The sequence below is a fragment of the Capra hircus genome, chromosome 10 (genome assembly GCF_001704415.2).
Source record: "Capra hircus breed San Clemente chromosome 10, ASM170441v1, whole genome shotgun sequence".
Taxonomy (NCBI): domain Eukaryota; kingdom Metazoa; phylum Chordata; class Mammalia; order Artiodactyla; family Bovidae; genus Capra; species Capra hircus.
Genome location: NC_030817.1, coordinates 22,849,333 through 22,867,942, shown reverse-complemented (window position 1 = coordinate 22,867,942; position 18,610 = coordinate 22,849,333). Strand labels below are relative to the sequence as shown.

At 45.1% G+C, this 18,610-nt stretch overlaps 1 protein-coding gene across 1 annotated transcript in view; it reads left to right on the top strand.

Moving 5' to 3' along the window:
- Positions 1-13,968, top strand: part of RAD51B (RAD51 paralog B) — a 608,256-nt gene extending 594,288 nt beyond the window's left edge. The window contains exons 10-11 of the mRNA XM_005686011.3: positions 2,821-2,899; positions 12,325-13,968. Of these exons, the coding sequence (XP_005686068.1) occupies positions 2,821-2,899; positions 12,325-12,341 (96 nt within the window). The 3' untranslated portion in view covers positions 12,342-13,968. The remainder of the gene's footprint in view (positions 1-2,820; positions 2,900-12,324) is intronic.

Genomic DNA, 18,610 nt, shown 5'->3' with positions numbered 1-18,610 from the left:
AAAGGCTTTTTATTTCTCTTCTCCATTTCTGCTTTTCCCCCTTCTTCCTGACACACCTGTGGTTTAGGTGTCTCCTCATCCCTGAATTATTACAGTAGCTCCCTAACTGACTCCAGGGCTCCCGTCTCTTGCTTCTCCACCTTAGACTCTTCAGTCAGGCTAATTTCCTGAACCCAGCTGTTCAAAATGTGGTCTATGGACCACAGCATCAGAATCTCCTAGGAGCTTGCTAGAAAGGCAGATCCTCAAGCTCCACTCAAAACCTAGTGAATCAAAATCTACATGTCAACAGGCCCAACATTAAAGCTTGAGAAGCACTGTCCTGTCTTCTGCCGTGCCATTCCCCTACCAAGGAGCACCCATAAATTCACATTGAACCATCCCTACATTATCTCTGTCAGAAATGATCCACTTTAATTATCAGGTGAGAAGTTTTGACATAAAGATGTAAGTATCCATCTATAGCATCTACTCATTTGTTCTGAGAATGAGAGCTAGTTTATCTAGATAACTTGAGAGCAGTTGAATTCAACTTGAATTGAATCCTTCAGGTAAAAGCCAAGTATATTGCTTTTTGGTAAGTGAAAGTTAAGGGGAACTTGGGAATCATATGTAGTGAGTTGGTTGGAAATATTCCAACTACGGGTTTTAGTTTGACACAGGTATTTTTAAAGTTAATTTCTTTTCGTTGTATTTATTTACTTTTGGCTATGCTGAGTTTTCACTGCCGCACAGGCTTTTCTCTAGTCGCGGCAAGCAGGGGCCACACGTCACTGCAGTCCACAGGCTTCTCCCTGTGGTGGTTCTCTTGTTGTGTGGCACAGGCTCTAGAGGGCAAGGGCTTCAGGAGCTCTGGCTCCCAGACTCTCAAATACAGGCTCAGCAGTTGTGGTGCATGGGCTTAGCATGTGGGATATTCCTGGACCAGGGATCAAACCCATGTCCCCTGCACTGACAGGCAGATCCCACCAGGAAAGCCCAACACAGGCATTTTTTATACTTAATCTTCAACATTATCTCATTTAGGTGGGTGTTGTTATCTCCATTTTACCTATAAGGAAACTGAGGCTCAAAAAGGTGAGGTTGTCCAGAGCCAACGTATTGGGTACATTTCAGGCTATACCATAGGCATCCGAAATACAGTGGTTCGCACAAGTGGCTCTGTACTGAGCTGGACAGGTGACCATGTGGGAGGCTTTGCTGATTTATGAGATCAGCCAGCTTCCTTCCCACGTGTTGCTTCATTATCCCCCAGGATGTGGTTGAAGCTGGGTCTGGCCTTGGGAAGAGGGAAAGAAAATGAAGAGCCCATAATTTTCTTATAATCCAGAAGTTTTACCTGTCATTTTTGTCATCTTCTGTTAGTCAAAGCTTAGCCACCTCACCACACCTAGCTGCAAACAAGGCATAAAAAGGTTGCAACCTGGGGAGTTGTTAACTCTAAGGAAGAAAGGAGGTGGCTACTAGGGGGAGACTACATAGGCATCACCTGATTTGCCATAGGCATCAAGTTGATTAGTGGAGGAACCTTGATTCAAACTCCACGACTACAACCTGTGCTCTTTCTACCATTCTGTTCCACCCTTTCTCATAGTTGACAGTGAATGTTTGTTGAATTGTTGTAGATTGAGATAGTACATGTACGCCTTTGGTTATTTGAAATTATTTCTTCCTTCTCCCCTCTCTCCCTGATTACCTAAGTGGCTCTGTGCCAAATTTTCACTATTTTTTGATGACGTTAGTTTGTAAAACAGGGAATAGATCGTCATCTTCCTTCAGGAGAAATACAATAATAAAACATAATCCACCAGTTCTTAGAGGTTCTGTGGAATCATATGCAATGTGTTAAAGGGTTAAATAATAGTAATTTGTTAACTATCAAATGACCATCCCTTTTAAAGTAGCTATCTTCATAGTAGAGTGCCATTACGCAAAATATTTTTGATACTTTGTGTTGGTTGGTATGTCAGCCAACTGTCGCTGCAGTAATGCTTTGTGACAACTTCAAAATCACAGAGGTGTGCATATAGTCATAATCATTTAACCAATGTGTATGTAGATCTCCTGGGGGTCAGCTGTTTAGATTGGACCTAACTGACCAGCTCTACGTCAGGTGTCTCTCTTCCTCCTTCTGAGATAGCAGATTAGCTTGAACATATTTTTCTCTGGCAGTAGCAGAAGGATAAAAAGAACAAGTGATGTTTTGTGAGGCTTCTTGAGGCCTAGGCTAAGAACTGGCACAACCTATTAGTCAATACAAGTCATGTGGCCAAACCTATGGTCAAGGTCCCTGGGAAATACTCTATACCTCCAGTAGGAGGGAAGGTAGTCATGTGGCTAAGGATGTGACTACAGACTTAGTGAAGGGTTGGGGCCAACCAGGCAACCTGCCATGGCTCTGCCTTTAGCAAGTTATTTTGAATATTTGCAGTGATGTTAAATCCTTATCTTTTAGGGGTAGATTTGAATTTTTTAATAAAATAGCTAAATTTATGAATATAGTTAGAGGCTCAGGCTAAATTATCTTTGGGCAGAAATGTAGCTATTTAAGCATGTGAGATAATAATCAAACTTATATCTAAAACTGGCTCAAGAATATGGCCTTCATTGACAGAATAGTTGGAATTGATGTACAGCCTACCAAGGTGGTCAGTTGTTTGAAGGAATAACCCTCATTTGGTTCTAAAATAATTTCAAAGTAAATAAAGCACAGTTTGTGGTCACATGTTCCCACTCTGCTTCAGAGTGGGAAGAGGAGTGAATAAGAGGCTCATCTCTATTTCCTTTGACTAATCCTGAGCAAATATGCTCTCTGTGCAGATTCTCATTGCCAAGTCCCCTCTGGCACCCTTCACCGCCTTTGTCTACACCATCGAGAAGGAAGGCTTGGTTCTTCAAGGTAAGATCTTTGGACAAGCCATTTCTTTCATCTAATTATGCTCAGCACTGCCCATTGTGGGTGATAATTACTGCTTTGCTCCTAATGGAAGCTCCTTCGGGACAGAATCAAAGGCCAAGAAGAACTAGCCAGTGATGTTGATCCCGATAAGATAAAAGAGATTGGCAATTGTGGCAAGAATTTGACAGAGGTCAGGGAGAATTACAGAGCTCCCTAACAGAGTGGGACAACCCAAGAATGAGGGACAAGTCAAGCAGGCTAGGAACTGCAACTCCTCCAGTCCTCTTTGCAGATCCCATGGGAGAAAGGACCCAGCCCTGCCTCAGAGCCTTCTCACTTAGCTGGGAAGAACCAGCTGGGCTGGCAGCCTGGGGGGCACTTTGTCATGGCTCCACGAGCACCACTTCCTCGGCCTACTTCTGGTTACTCTATTTCCTCCCCTTGTACTCAAGTCCCGACCAGGGACCAGGCCTTGCAGACCTGCACTTTGTGACATGGGCCTGAGTGCTGACTCACTGAAGAGCCCCTCAAGGCCACAAGCTGAACTAATTCAACAAACAGAGGAGAAAGCGGATTGAGAGGCATCATTCCTTGATGTAGGATCAGGGTGGTTAGGAAAGGTGTTGTTTGATGGCAGGTCTGCAGAAAACAATGAAGAGGAGGGGGTAAATTCAAACCCCATTGAACTTAGCCCGGAGGGTCAGATGTCCCAGACTGCTTTGTAGATTAAGAAGGGTCCCCACAGAAGTGCTCAGAGTACACATCTGTCCCCCTACTGTTGGGCTGGAGACGTCACCCAGAGATGCTTGGCACACGTCTGCTCAGAACCTCCGAGGAGCATATTGTCTTTGCTGTCTGTGGGAGGAATATCTGCCCTTAAGGATTTTATGAGCTGAGTGCTTTCCCCAAGTTTGTGAAATAGGGTGAGCCCTTACAGTATTCCCACGGAGACACCTTGCATTATGAAGCTCTAGCAGGACTTCTAGGCAGCCGGCTGGACAGTGCTTCTGACTGAGGAACAGGCTCTGCCCTCCCTTTCCTTGCCTTCTAAAGCATCCACTTCTTAATGGATCCAGAAAGCAGCATGTTTGTTTGGTGTAGCTGAGCTCCACAGCAGGGACTCGGGTCCAGGGAAATTTGGAGTAAGAACTCCTGACCTTTGGCTCTTAGCCTTTGACTTATGCTATCCAAGTTCCTTGGTAAATATTTTTTTTTTACAATTGCAAATATTGTTTTCTGACAAAGAAGCAGAGATTTTAAGACCAGATTAAGCAAAGCAAACAGCAGGCCCCTTTGTTACGGACTCTCTAAGGGTGTATAAGCAATAAGCAATCAGAGAGCTGGACTTGTGTTTACCCTGTGCGCAGTGAGCCCTTCAGCTTTTCATTTTTAGAGCCTTGCTTAAAAGATTAGAACTCCAGCAAATAGCGAATTTAGACGAAGACTTCAAGAAGTTCTATGCAGGATTACAAGATAATTTCAGGAGGGAAAGAGCCCATTCTGCCCAGATAGTTTGTAGGAGAGCGTTGATATGGTGCCTATATCTTGATTGCTGGGCATTTTGGTAAACAACAGTTGAAAGCCTGGTCTTAATTGGATAACTTTGGGATAATAGTGTGGAAGCGAGATTCACAGAGTTGCCTCTCTGACTCTCATTGCTAAGATCATGATTTTGACGGGAAAGAGGAAGTTGTTTAGGGAAAGTAGAAACTGAAACCACAGTAAATTGGTAGGGGTTAGAAAGCTGCAAAGAAAGACTATTAGAAATAGTTGGAAAACGAGAGAAAGTGGATTACTTAAGGAGGCTGGCCTGGAACCGGGTGTCCAGGAAATAGGAACATTCAGGAAAGTGTCTGATGATGCAAGAATCCCAACCAGTAAATAAAAATGTCTGGGAGACCTCAGAGCCTTACCTGTTTGCTTTTGAAGCCGCACCTTCCTCTCTGAGGTTTTCTGGAGGCAGCAGGAACCTTCTGCCCCTATCAGCAGTGCCATTTCATGTAAACCTCTGGGCATTCCCTCCCCTCTAGCTATGTGCTCCCAAGGCTTTAAGTAAACAAAGAGGAGCTCTGGTCCTCAGAAAAATGGGGGCCCCTCCTGTATTAGACCCACCTTGGATTTCCGTTCCGGCTCTGGTATGTTCTTGAGAAAATCTCTGGAATCCTAGTTTTGTCAGCTTGAAAAAGACAATGTTGACCTTGACTCAGTGCTTTGCAAACTGTTTTGTGACTCATTGGTGGGTCATGAAATAAGGAATCACAACCAGCATTGGGGAAAAAAAAAAAAGAAAGAGAGAATAGAAAATAACAGATTATATCACATATGTTGTACTGCTTTGTGAAATATTTCTTGTGTGATTGTGTGTGCATGTACATGCATTATGAGTTTATGTACAGAGGTTGCAGTGCAAAATGTTTTTCTTCATTGGATTGTACTCATCAGCCTGGGTGATCTCTTAAGGCCTTCCCACTTCTCCTTTATCTGATTCTCTGAGGAGATGATGTACTTATCATTCACTTGAGCTCAGTGGAGTTGTGCCCTTGAGATCTCCACAACCTGGAAGGTAAAAGCTTATTTCCGCCCGCCCTCCCCACCCCACCCCCCCCCCACCCCCCCCAGTTTTAACAGATGACTGAGCTAAAAAACACCTGCACCATTTCCCAGGTTTAAAGCAAAGAAACCTTTGATCCCTCGGTGATAACCTTGGAAAGGTCTCAGAAGTCAAAGCCAAGAAGCTTTTCTTGTGAGAGGTTGCTCTGGCATGGTAGTCCTGAAGTGGCATGCAGGTTGGCACCCACAGCTGTGGGAAGGTGGGGACATGTACAATCCTTGTCTGAGGGGCATAGAGACAGAGAGGGGAAGGGCTGGAAGAGTGAGGGCAGTTCCTGGGTTACCAACTAAAGAAGAGCCAGCTGCTGTGGCTCCACTTTCCGTCTTTGTAATGGAGCCAACCTGGGGTGGCAGGAAAAAAACAATCCGAATAGGCTAGCCTGGCTTTTGGCGGGGGTGGGGGTGGGAGTGAGGGACAGAGCTATTAGTGAATCTGGGAATGATCGCTGGGTGCCTTTTATCCCCTTAGCAAGCCCCGAGATTCCTACCAGCCTGCTAACCAGGAGGTTTTATAATACCTGAAGAGCTCCAGAGTGCAGAAGCAGAGGGAGGGAGAGAATAAAAGGTGAGGCCCGCATTGGATTTACCGGCTCTGCAGGCCACGCCCCACCCCGGTTCTCAAGGATTAGGATGCTGAGAACAAGCCTGCCACTGGGGGCCTTTCAGCCTTCCCGCCCTTTTGTTCACAGGGATGGGAGGGACAATAAAACGGCAGGCTGGGGAGACTGAGGGGCTTGGTTAGAGATTTCTCAGGCTGCTTTTTGAAACACTTGAAGGAGCCGGTCCATGCTATTGTTGTAGTAAAATAGAAAGCGGAACTATTCTCCTTTCGCAAGGGAAAAAGGAAGAAAGAAAGAAACCACCCCCTACCTCCCGCGCCACCCCAGCATCTTCAGGAGGCTGCTGGGCTCAGGCTGTTACCATGGTAATACTGCGTTGTTCGCATCTTCTTTGTCTCCCACTGGTCCAGGATCCTGGCCTCTCCTGGTTGAGCTCAAGACTCTGGAAATACTTGGGCCCCTCGACCCTGGAAACATTTGGGCCCCCAAGGAGAGGGATCTCACAGCCCCCAGCTTCTTGATGGTTCAGGCTCTGAGAAGGACCAGGTCCCAGCAGAGGAAGAGTTCAGCTGTTTTGTGCTACTCAACTGGGAAAGGTGGAAGGGGGTCAAGGAAGAGCCCATTAATCCATTTTCCCTTTTGTTCCCAGAGTTCACCGTGAAGTCCCAGTGCCCAGTGAATGGGAAAGCTTAGAGGTTTGACTAGCTCAGAGTGAGGCCCAGGGTTGCCAGGACCTAGTGGAGAGGAGAGGGAAAAGCGAGGCTTGGCTTTGGGAATTGGCTTGCATGGAGTGGGTCCACAGAACCGCATGGCTGCGGATGGGAAGGGAGTGTTGACTCTGAAATCCAACTTGATCCACGTCTATTCTGGTCATGTCCTCTGCTTCCCCAGTAAGCCCCAAATGTTGTGCCACCCAGAGCACAGCTGGGGCCCCTGGACCTCTGTGTCAAGGCCAGGAATAATGATTCTGTCCCTGAAAGCAGCCAGACTGTTGCTGATGCCACAGGAGGCGAAGGGACAACCCAGAGCCTGAGTCTCCTGGAGCCACTGTGGCTTTCATGGGTAATAAAGGCCTGCCAACTTGGCAAAAGAGAGGATACCCTAGGAGAGGTTGGCCAGGGAAAAGGCAGGAGTGGGCTCGGAGTCTGGGTCGGGGGAGTATCCTCCTTGATCACTCTTCCCGGCCCTCTAGTCTCCTTTTACTTAGGGATCTAGGAAGTGTTTGAAAAACAAAAACCAAGTTGTTTTGAACAGGATAGAGGACAATGGTTTAGTTTCTCAACAGGGCAGAATTATGGGCTTTTAAATTGTTTTAAAAAAATAAAGATCAGGTCAGGCAGGTTGAATCTTGATTCTGGTGCTGTTTTATTAGTTTAGTTTGAATAAGCAGCATATACTTTGGGATGGGGAACCTCAGGGGAGCCCAGAGCACCCTGAGATAGGTCCAGAGAAGGTTCTGGAAACAAAGCTAGTTTCCTGTTTTTCCAACTACCCAGTATATAGGGACTCAGAAAATAAAAAATGATGATTTGAGAGCTGGGACGCTATATGCCTCATCTTCCTTGTAAAGTCAAGAATGATTGTTTGATCGCTTTTTTGAAGCACCCTGGGAAAGACATTAATCTCCTCTGTTTGTTCCCTTGTCACAAAGTTGGGTTAGATTCTTCCACCCCATTTTCTTAGTCACTGAGCCAACTGGATGATTCATTAAAACTTCTTTGCCCCCAAATACCACCATCTGAGCTCATCAGATTTCAGTTACAATCAGTAGCCCATTTAAATGTTTCTGCCCAGTGGACTCAGAGTGACCCAGAAGATTCTCAGTCTGAATCCATCCATCCAGGTATGGAGGTGTCTGCCTGGTAAATATCACCCACACACCTGGCACAGCCTGGCATGCTCTTGGGAGCCTGGCAGAGAGCCCTGGGACTCAGCGGAGCAGAGTGAACTAGCTGTCACAGGGCATGGAGGAGAGGGCTGCGGATGCCTGTCTCATTGTCCTGAGCTGCTTCTGCCTGCCCCTCCAAGAGGCGCTTCCGAGGGCAAAGAACACAGGACTCCCATTCACAGCATTGCCCCTTTTTGCTTCACATCCTCTCCCTCCATGACAGCGTCCCACACTGGCCCTCAGCTTTTGGTCCCTTCTTTCACTCTCGCTGTTAGCCTCAAAGACAGATTTTCTTTTTAATGTGGAAAATATATTTAAAATACGTAACAGTACAGAAAATAGTAAAGCCAAATGCATGACTCTAACATCCAGAATTAACAAATGTTGACGTTTTGTCAGATTTTTTTAAGCTGACATATAGTTGATTTATAGTGGTGTGTTAGTTCCAAGTGTACAGCAAATTGATATCAATATATGTATTCTTTTTCAGATTCTTATCCCTTATAGGTTGTTACACAATACAGAATAGTTCCCTGTACAATACAGTAGATATTGTTGTTTCTCTATTTTATATATAGCAGTCTGCATATATCAATCCTGGGGCTTCCTAGGTGGCACTAGTGGTAAAGAACCCACCTGCCAATGCAGGAGACATAAGAGACGCAGGTTCAGTCCCTGGGTTGGGAAGATCTGCTGGAGGAGGGCGTGGCTATCCACTCCAGTATTCTGGCCTGGAGAATTCCATGGACTGTATAGTCCATGGGATCACAAAGAGTTGGACGTGACTGAACCACTTTCACTTTCACGCGTACTTTATGCATATAGTTACATGATTAACTGATAAAAATTACTCTACTCCTCTATCTCTCAGAAAGGGATCTTTTCATTCCATTCATCTTTATTTCCAGGTGAGGGGACTGAGTGCCAGAAAGGTGAAGTGATGCTCACTGCCTCAGAATTGGGTTTGTAGCCATTTCCAAGTATTAAGCCTGGGCTCCTGTGATTTTTCATAAAATCAGAAATGAGTTTGGGCCCCCTTGTCTCCCATCATGGCAGCCCCTGTGACAACTTACCTCTTGAGCTTCATAAGCCTCCATTGGGATAGTCTAGGCCCATTCTGAATCTTGAATCCTGAAATCCTAGGCTGTGATGGATCAGTCACATTGATATAGTGATCCTTCAAGGAATTTCCTTAGTTGGATCATAAATTTGGCTGGGTAGAAACATAACCTAGATCAACAGTGGTGTACAAGGTAGAGGTTGACTGCTTTCTCATGTAGCATTATGGAGGAATGCAGTCCAGAGCTGATGTAGCAACTCAGCCCCACATATTAGTCCAGCTGCTGCTGCTGCTAAGTCGCTTCAGTCGTGTCCGACTCTGTGTGACGCCATAGACAGCAACCCACCAGGCTCTGCTGTCCCTGGGATTCTCCAGGCAAGAACGCTGGAGTGGGTTGCCATTTCCTTCTCCAATGCATGAAACCGAAAAGTGAAAGTGAAGTCACTCAGTCATGTCTGACTCTTCGCGACCCCATGGACTGCAGCCTACCAGGCTCCTCTGTCCGTGGGATTTTCCAAGCAAGAGTACTGGAGTGGGGTGCCATTGCCTTCTCCAATATTAGTCCAGAAACTCTGGCAATTCTCTTGTTGCTCCAGCATGCCTGGGAGGCTGCCTTCATTGTAATGATCCAAAATGGCTCACTATCATGTCCTATATCAAGGCAGCAGGAGTTATGTGGGGCAGAGATTCAATAGGAGGAAAGAACAGCCCCCTTCCTTAAGGATATTAACAAGAAGTTACACATATTATTTCTGCCAGTCTATAGATGTATGGAAAGTAAGAATGGAAAATGTAGTTGTTAATCTCAGTGGCCATGTGCTGAGCCAAATTTGAGGAGTTCTGTTATCACGAGAGAGAGAGGAGATGTATATTCAATGATACATTTCATTCAGACGAGCATAGTTGCAGAGATTAGGCCCCAGGGTACAATAGTACAGACCCTAGAGCTGGACTTGTTGCATAAGGTCCAAATGCAGTATAAATAGTGCAGTTTCTCAGAGTTACCTGGAAAATAGTTTGGCTCAGATAAATCTCTTTTCCGTTCTTAAAAAAACAAATGTATGTTTAAAATGGTATCAGGACATTCTTTAATAGAGTCTAAAACAGAGTAGTAGAGTATCACAGTCAGCAATGCCACCAAAGATCAACACCCAGAAATCTTGGTTCCCCTTCCAAAACAAAATCTCTGTCAAGCAGAAACTTAGGACGTGTTTTGCTATTGTGCACTATTCAAGAAAAATACTTGAACAAGAGCTAGTGCTTATAGCACAAAGCAGAGTATAAATTTGGTTCCAAAGTCATAGACTAAACACATTTTTTTCCCAAAATGTTTTTTCTGTCTCCACCTTCAAAAAAAAACCATGAAACAAAATGTCAGTTTGAATAAAGTTATAGAGAAAAACTTATTCCAAGGCCTGGGCTATGGTTAGAATAGATCCATACTCCACTTTTGGACCCGGGAAGCCTTTTGGCTATCTTTGCAGAGTTAACAATTTGCATTCGTGAAAATGCCCAGGTAATAATACCCAAAGATGTTAAATCAATTCAGGTTGTTGATTTTCTTTGAAAACCTCTTCCAGAAGGACTTGGGGTTCTTTCTGGAATATGACTTAGGCTCCATTTCAGTGAGTTCAGGTAAGCAGGTATTTCTTGAACATCTGCTGTATATAAACCATGGAGCTCAGGATAGAGAGGCTGATTAAAAAAAAAAAAAATCCGGTATTTTAGCAGTTGACAATCTAAATAGTTAGCTTAAAAACGAAGTAGCAAACTGCCACACCTATTATCAAGGCTCCAACAATGGGACCTGAAAAGATAGAAGACATACGACTCATTCCATCTGGGATGACTGAGGAAGGTTCCTGAGAGGACAAGAGACTTGAACTGGATGTCAGCTCCTGAATACTGACGAAAATGGCCTTCCATTGTCTCTTGACAGAGGCCAGTTTCTTTTGCTGTTTGAGGATAGATTTGGGCACACTGGGGAATGCTGATTAGTGCCGTGTGACTCATGTTGAATCATGCTGACTAATGTGTTCTAAATGGATTGATTCAACAATAAAGGGAACACTGAGAGTCAAGAGTTCAGATCCTGAATTTTATCGTGTGATGAAGTGTAAATCACTTAGCCTCAGTACTTCATTTTTTTGTCAATTAAAATGTGCTCCTGATGAGAAGCCAACAAATCACCTTGACTAGAAAGTGCTTTACAGAGCTCAAGGATAACAGAAACGCTTAACAACAATTCCCAGGACAGGCTTATGCAACCTTGGGTTATTCATAGTCCACGCAGAATCAGAGCATCCATCACATGCTGCTCCCTAGCCATGTGAAACTTCTATTTCCTCACACATGCCATGAGAACTGACAAATAGTGCACTGCACTCACAAAAACTGACAAACAGAGGAGCTTTTGAAAAATCTTCCTATATACCTACTGGGGTGTCTCTGTTTCTCAACAACAAATGTCGCCACAGAACTGAGAGCTTGCACTGCACACACAGCTCTTTCTCTCTTTTGACATCTCCACAGCTAGACTGCTTGAGAACCTGGCCTTCCGTGTCCAGATGTTTACTGAATTCTGAAGGCCCCCCCAAAGGGCCCAAGTTCCTTTGTTGCTCTCCAAATCACTTCCCACAGAGACTGACCGATGTCCTGAAGGAGCCCTTCAATAGGGAGGATAAATGGAGGCAGATGAAGACATGACCCCCTGAGGCTCGCCCACGTCCACGCTAACAAAGGGTCTGAGGCACAACCTTGTAAGGAGCATTTTGGTCAGCAGCATCCCCTCGAGAGGCCAGGTCCCCCCCACCCCCGCCAGGGCTGTTTTCAATGGCTCCCATCGCAGTGGAAGCCCTAGGCATTTGTTCAGGGCTGGGGTGTGCTAGGTGTAGCACAAAACATCTAAGTCACAGCCCCCAGCCTTTGTGAGGGCTTCCTGGCTACAGATGGCAGCTGGCTTTCTCAGGGGAAAACCTGGGGGCAGTAGAGGAAGCTGAAGGGGGGCTCCCGCGTCTCTGGATGACCTCTTCCCACCCGGCCCAGAAAGGCTCCCCTTTTGTTCACAGCTATCGGCAGTCTAGCCAGGGCTGTGGGGCCTTAGCCCACACCTGTGCTGAGTTTCTCGGTGTCTCTGGTTTACGAAGCCATTGGCTCCCTGTGTAATAGATAGATAGGTACACATGTCAGAGGACTGCCACCAGAAGGAGAAATTTATTTAGGCTGCTGGTGAGAAGCTAGTGCATTTCATGACAGCGATGGTTTTTCCAACATTCTTTCTCTCCCTCTCTTCTTTTTTTTCCTTTAGACCAACAGAGGCCATAAGGACACTATGACCTTTGTCTCGAGCTGATGGGGGCGTGATTTGTGAAATGAAACAGGACCGGGCTGCTTGGAAGAAGGAAACGGAAGCCAACATAATGGGGATTAATTAGTTGATTGCTGTTGAGATGGTAACAGATTTGCCCCCCCACCCCTTTACCATTGAGCCAGCCATCTCAGACCTAGCAGGGAAGGTGAAGATGAAGAGGCCTTTGTTCAGGTCTCTAGATGCTTGGGGCTGAAGGCTTTGCCGCCATTGGATGGCAACAGCCATAATAATAATAATTTGCACTTATATAGCACCTTTCAACCAGGCACCTCAAAGCGGTTTAACCACATTAATTAATTAAAGCCCACAATCCCCCTGGGGAGAGGAGGAGGAGGACTAACAGGATTTGTAATTACAGGAGGGAACATTTCCGAATAAAGTATTGTCCACCAAATAAAAAGAGTAGGTGTAAAGGAATTGGGGTCTCCAAAGAGTAACTGATTCAGAAATGAAATCTTGGAAGGATGAGGGAGGCTGAGGGAGGGCATGGGCGTGGGGGTCTGCTCTTGTGTCAAAGGGAGGTCAGTGGGCTCAGAATTCACTGACAGGTTCGGATCCAACTGAGAAGCAGGACACGTATGGTATTAGTGGCATTTGGAAGGTCATTAGTGGTACATGTATTGTGGTGTAAATTCAAGTTTCACTGGTATATTGTGTAGAGCCCTGTAGGACAAAGAGTGAGATTCATGCAGTGTTTAATAAAGGATGAAATGATTTCTTTATATTTAAAGCCTAAGGCTGGGCCAGTCAATGAGCAAATCAATCAATTGGTGACCCATAGGATAATTTAGTCATTTTCAGCAGAAGACCCAGCCTACTCCTCGCACTGCATGAGGTTTCCAAACGAAGCATCAAAGCTGGGGGGTTCAGCCCCTTCAAAGCCAGGCATCAAATCTTCCCAGCCTTTGGCATTGGGACCTCTTTCCCCCAACTTGTTGCTGACACTCGGGCTGTCCTCTATAAAATCACTCTGTATCTGCTTCCCCTTCAGAAGTTTATAAATGCCTTGGGTGCTAGAATCAAGTTTTGTCCTATCTCACGTCTGACATCAATGCCCAACAGAGTGTCGTACACAAAGTAGGTACCTGATCAGCAAAGAATGGTTAAATGACAAAGTCTTTTAACAAAACTCAGCATTTGTTGAACACGTACTAAATGCTAAGGCAAAGCTCAGAAACATAGGTTATGTGTATTATGAGGAATGGAAATGACTCGTGTACTCCCAGCTATAATATAAAGCAGAATAAAATAAAGTTGACATTGTAGATGTACACCCAAGTCACAGCCTGAAAGGGCAAAGGAAGGACATTTTATGCAGCTGGAGTGAATCAAGGAAGATATTCCTGGAGAGCAAACAAGGCACTGGGACTTGAAACAGCCAGGGACTATTTGGGAAGTTGAGAAAGATATTTTGTTCTCTGTAACTATTAATTCGCTCTCTCTGCACTTTCACTGTCCACCAAGAAAGAAAAGCTAAGCAGTTCACACATTAAACAGGGCACTTAGGAATGTCTGAGAAAGGAATGAGGAAAACGTATCTCAATCCCAAATGTTAAAGATTAAATAGCTTCCTACTTGAGGTCACTCTTTTTTTTCTCTTTTCAGTTTTTGGCTGCGCTGGGTCTTCGTTGCTGCGTGCAGGCTTTCCCTGGTTGCAGTGAGCAGGGAACACTCTCTAGTTGTGGCGTGCAGGCTTCTCACTTGAATGACTTCTCTTGTGGAGCACGGGATCTAGTTGCAGGGGCTTTAGTAGATGTGCGCATGAGCTTAGTTGCCCCATGGTATGTGGGATCTTAGTTTCCAGATCAGGAATTGAACCCATGTCCCCTCCATTTGCAGGCCAATTCTTAACCACTGGACCACCAGGGAAGCCCGAGGCCTTTTTTTCTTTTTTTGACCGCAGAAAACAGTAAGACAGTGCTCTCTGCTCAGTGATTGACAGACAAACCAATCCCTGTGCTCTCCTGCTCAAGGTCCACCAGGGCTTTCATCACAAACTAAGCTGCCAGGGAAGGACCTAAGCACTGTCTGCATCGTGCCAACACTCAGTGTTGCTGTGTGTGTCACACACACACACACACACACACACACACACACACACACACACACACACTGTAGTTGCATCTGCTTATCTTACCGCCTCACAGTCTCACATGGTAGGACTTTAGGTCATTCCTTCTTCAAAGATGAGGGATGAGGCAAGAAAAGTTGTCTCTTGCTAGAACGTGATGGAATGTGGATTTGAACCCTGGCAGTCTTGCTTCTTCCCCTCTTTCCCCTCACCCCTGTACTCTTTCTGTTCATAGCTGTTACAACCTTTCTTAGTCACCCCCACTAACATACTCAGCACAATATTGTACACATAGTAGGAATTCAGTAAATAAAAGAATCAGTAAATAAAAGAATTCTTTTATTCAAATAAAAGAATCATCAGAGCAGGACTGGTAGTTGGCTCTTCCAGGAGAAGTGACTGCAGAGAATATGGTAGAGGATCTATCACTGCCTTCTTCTCTTTTCATTAAAAATGAGGAGACATGTATAGGAAAGCTCCCCCAGGAAATATTCACAAGGAAGAAGACACAGGTAGCACTCCTGAGCTGAAAATCTGCCAAACTGGTACCATTCATGGAATGCTAGTGAAGCATCTTGTATTATTAATTACTTTTATTGAACTTGGATGTAATGCAGTAATTTCTTGGGATGTATGTAGCTATACATATGTAAGGCAAAGTCCAACTTTTGTCTTCCTAAGTGTGCTAGCATCCTACCTGCTCTGTTGATGTGCTGTAGTCTTGGTGAAGATTCAGAAGTGTGTGGTCCCTGTCAGCCCATGGAGTGAACACTTTTGAATTAACCCAGAAGTACCAATCTCTATGCCTACTGTCTTTTAGTTTGATGTTGTGAACAAATCCCGGAGATAGGATTGTAGAAGTTTGTCCTGCAAACCCAGGATTGCCAAATGAGAATTCTGGAGATTGGCAATGAGGATTAGGTAATGGAGGAGAGGGGAATGAAAGTAAGAGGAAGTGCAAAATATCAGATTCTGACCTCAAAAATCATGGTCTTAGAACCACTTGGGAGTGTCATTTTTTCCCTAAGCTTTGGTTTTAATACTATTATCATCATTTTTGTCTGATGCCTATGAGAGCAACGTCTTTATATTCCATTACAGAATTCAGCAGAGGCCACTTTTGCGCAGATGGAGCAAAACAGTCCATCGCTCTTCTCAGATGAATAGCCTAAGTGGGAGAGAAAGCACATGGCCTACTTCTCTGAATTTCAGTGAAGGTGGGATTCAGATGTAGCACAAGTGCTCCAGAACTCCAAACAGAGCCTGGAGGAGAGAAGACCAATCAATAGTGGGCCCAAGTCAGGACAGACTTGCTTTTGTTACTGAAAGCAACTCCCTGAAATCTCAGTGACTTAAAACCACGTCTGTGCATAACTGAGAGACCCTCCCAGGAGGCTGTCCTCTGCGTGATGATTCAATTCTTCAATTCAGTATCAACATGCATTTCACATTTGCCAGTGAGGGGAGGTGTTGTATATTAGCAATTAGGTGCCTCTTCCAAGAAACAACACATAATCACTTTCATGGCCAAGTAATCATGCATCCACCCGTCCCCAACTCCAAGGAGCTGGGAACCTCGACTATATTGGGAAGGAAAGGAGAACTGGAGATTGGTAAACACTTGCAATGTCTGCCACATACTCTAGACCCAGCAAGTGGTAAACGTCTCCTTCCTTCACATCCACCCCTTGTTCCTTTCCCTTGGATTACTGGGCATTTAGCAAAGACTTATGGGGTAGGGTTGAGAACTGAAGACCAAATAATTTTGTAGCCCATTTTAGTCCACAAAATGGTGACCTTTTTGAAAAAGAGGAGTAGCAAGGGAAAATCAATTAACTTTGGGTTCTTTTTCCTTAAGCTATCGATACTAATAACTCTGGGAAAGGATAATGGGTTAAAGGCAGCCATGGCCCAATTTAAATATCTAAGACAGAACGACTCACCTTAAATTGCCCAGGACCATCATGCTTTGGTGTGAAAAGACTTCTGGAAATGTGCCCTTCTGCCTCCATTCCATCCCTTGTTACCAGACATGATTCAAATTCCCTCTAAGCCCTGTGATTTTTCCAGAAAGCAGCTTTCCCAGCAGCAGAGAAGAGAAGAAAAAAGAAACTTTCCCTTATTATTCTTCCAATAATGAATTCCTGCTCTGAGCGGGCTGCGTGCATGTGTTTTCAGTCAAGTGCTGATGGCAGCCTTGCTGGGGGACATTTCCAAGAGGCTGTGGACATAATGGCTGCGGTCTCCTATTGACAAGAGCTGCTCTCAGTTTTCCTTCCAGTTTAGCCCTCCTGAGCCCTGAAATCCGAGATGAGAAATGATTCACGAGATCTCGCTGGTGAACCAATATGGCTGCCACACCTCTCTGCTCTTTTGAACTAAGTAAAAATGTGTGCTTTTGAAGCTTCCCTTAGAGAGACTTGTTGACATGGATCTTAGTAACTTTAAAAGGTCCTACCTTTCTTAGACTAAACCAGTTCTTTATAGATGCCAAGATCTCCTTTCTTCAGGACTGAAATGTAGTTTTGACTTGCTCTGACATCAGAAGAACAAAAGGAGAAATTGGGCCACACCATTTCCTGCCTAAAACCTAATCTCAAGAACGCAAGATGCTTCCAAGTAAGCCGTGGTGGTAGGTCATGTTTGCGAAGGGAACCAACCTACTCCTTTTCCCCAAAGCAAATGTATTCAGATAATAATTCAATTTCAGCTTACTTACAAGAACTTGAGCAAACGATTATAGTTAAGCTCTTTCCATTGAGCAGAAACTCAGTTACTTATGTAAAAGGGAACAGATGTTGTTAAGGGTACAAGGGATTTGGAACTGGAAAACCTTGAGGAGCAAAGGCAACGCTGGGGCTTCATTACCTTAGAGTCTCTGCTTCTCTCTGCATACATGCCGAAGGCAACTCTCTCCCAGCAGACATGCCCTGCATACTACAGTTCTGCTTATTCAGAACTTCAGCTGGCATATGCTCGTCCTGGTCTCTTGAGCTCCTCTCTGTCCACCTCAGCCTTTCAACTCCAAGTCTGTTGGCATTTTTCCTTGGTATTTAGTAGTTGGAATTCCTAGGGGAAAATATGATTGACGTGGACTCATCTTATTGTTTTTTCTCAGATAACATCGTTGGTCACTAGCCAGCCAGTCTACTGTGGGCTGAAGGAGGAGCTGAGAGCATGGCTGCGTAAGCAGTAGCAGAGATGGCCAAGGCAACTCCATTAGAGAGACCATGGAGAGTGGGACAGGAATGGTGAACCATAGTCCACTGTTTGTACCCTTAACCAGACTGCTGCGCAGATTCTCATTCTCTCTCTTTCTTCTATCTCCCCTTCTTATCACCATAGACACCCCCCATCACAGCCTGGTCCCCCACTATTGCTCATCCTCCAACCCTGACTTCTAGCTTCCCAGGTGGTTCTGTTGGTAAAGAATGCACCTGCCAAAACAGGAGATGTGAGAGATGTGAATTCGATCCCTGGGTCGGGAAGATCCTCTGGAGGAGGAGATGGCTACCCACTCCTGTATTCTTGCCTGGAGAATCCCATGGTCAGAGGAGCCTGGCGGGCTACAGTCCACAGGGTCACAAAGAGTTGGACATGACTGAAGCAATGTAGCATGCGTGCACATACCCCTGACTTCTGTATCCTGCTTCTTCTCCTGTGAAAGTACCCAGCCACAGAGGTGTATGACTGGGATGGAAGGAAGAGATCTTAACATGTATGTGAGAATAGAAGGAAAATTGGAGGAGGTGTGATACGGAAGGAGGAATGGAAATAAAATCCTTTCTTAGTTAAAGAAAATCTCATTCCCACCAGAAGCACACTTTCCCCAGAAGCACCACTTTCCTCTTTCTCCCAGTCTTTACAGCAATTTCCCTCTCCCCAAAACCAGACATCTGCAGAAGCAAAAGAAAAATGTCCACTGAAGAAGGCTGACCAAACAGAGAGGGAAGGTATTCTGGCTCAACTAATCCTCAAGACCTTCTGACCCCTGATGATGAACCGTAGAATACTTGGGTGAACCATAGCATTCCAAGTCCCCACCCCAGATCCTTGCCTTTCCCTGGCCCCACCTAGGCTTCAGGGAGCCCTGATCTCAGATCCTTGAATAGTAAATGCCAAACAATTTACTTTCAAACTAAGGGTTAGAAC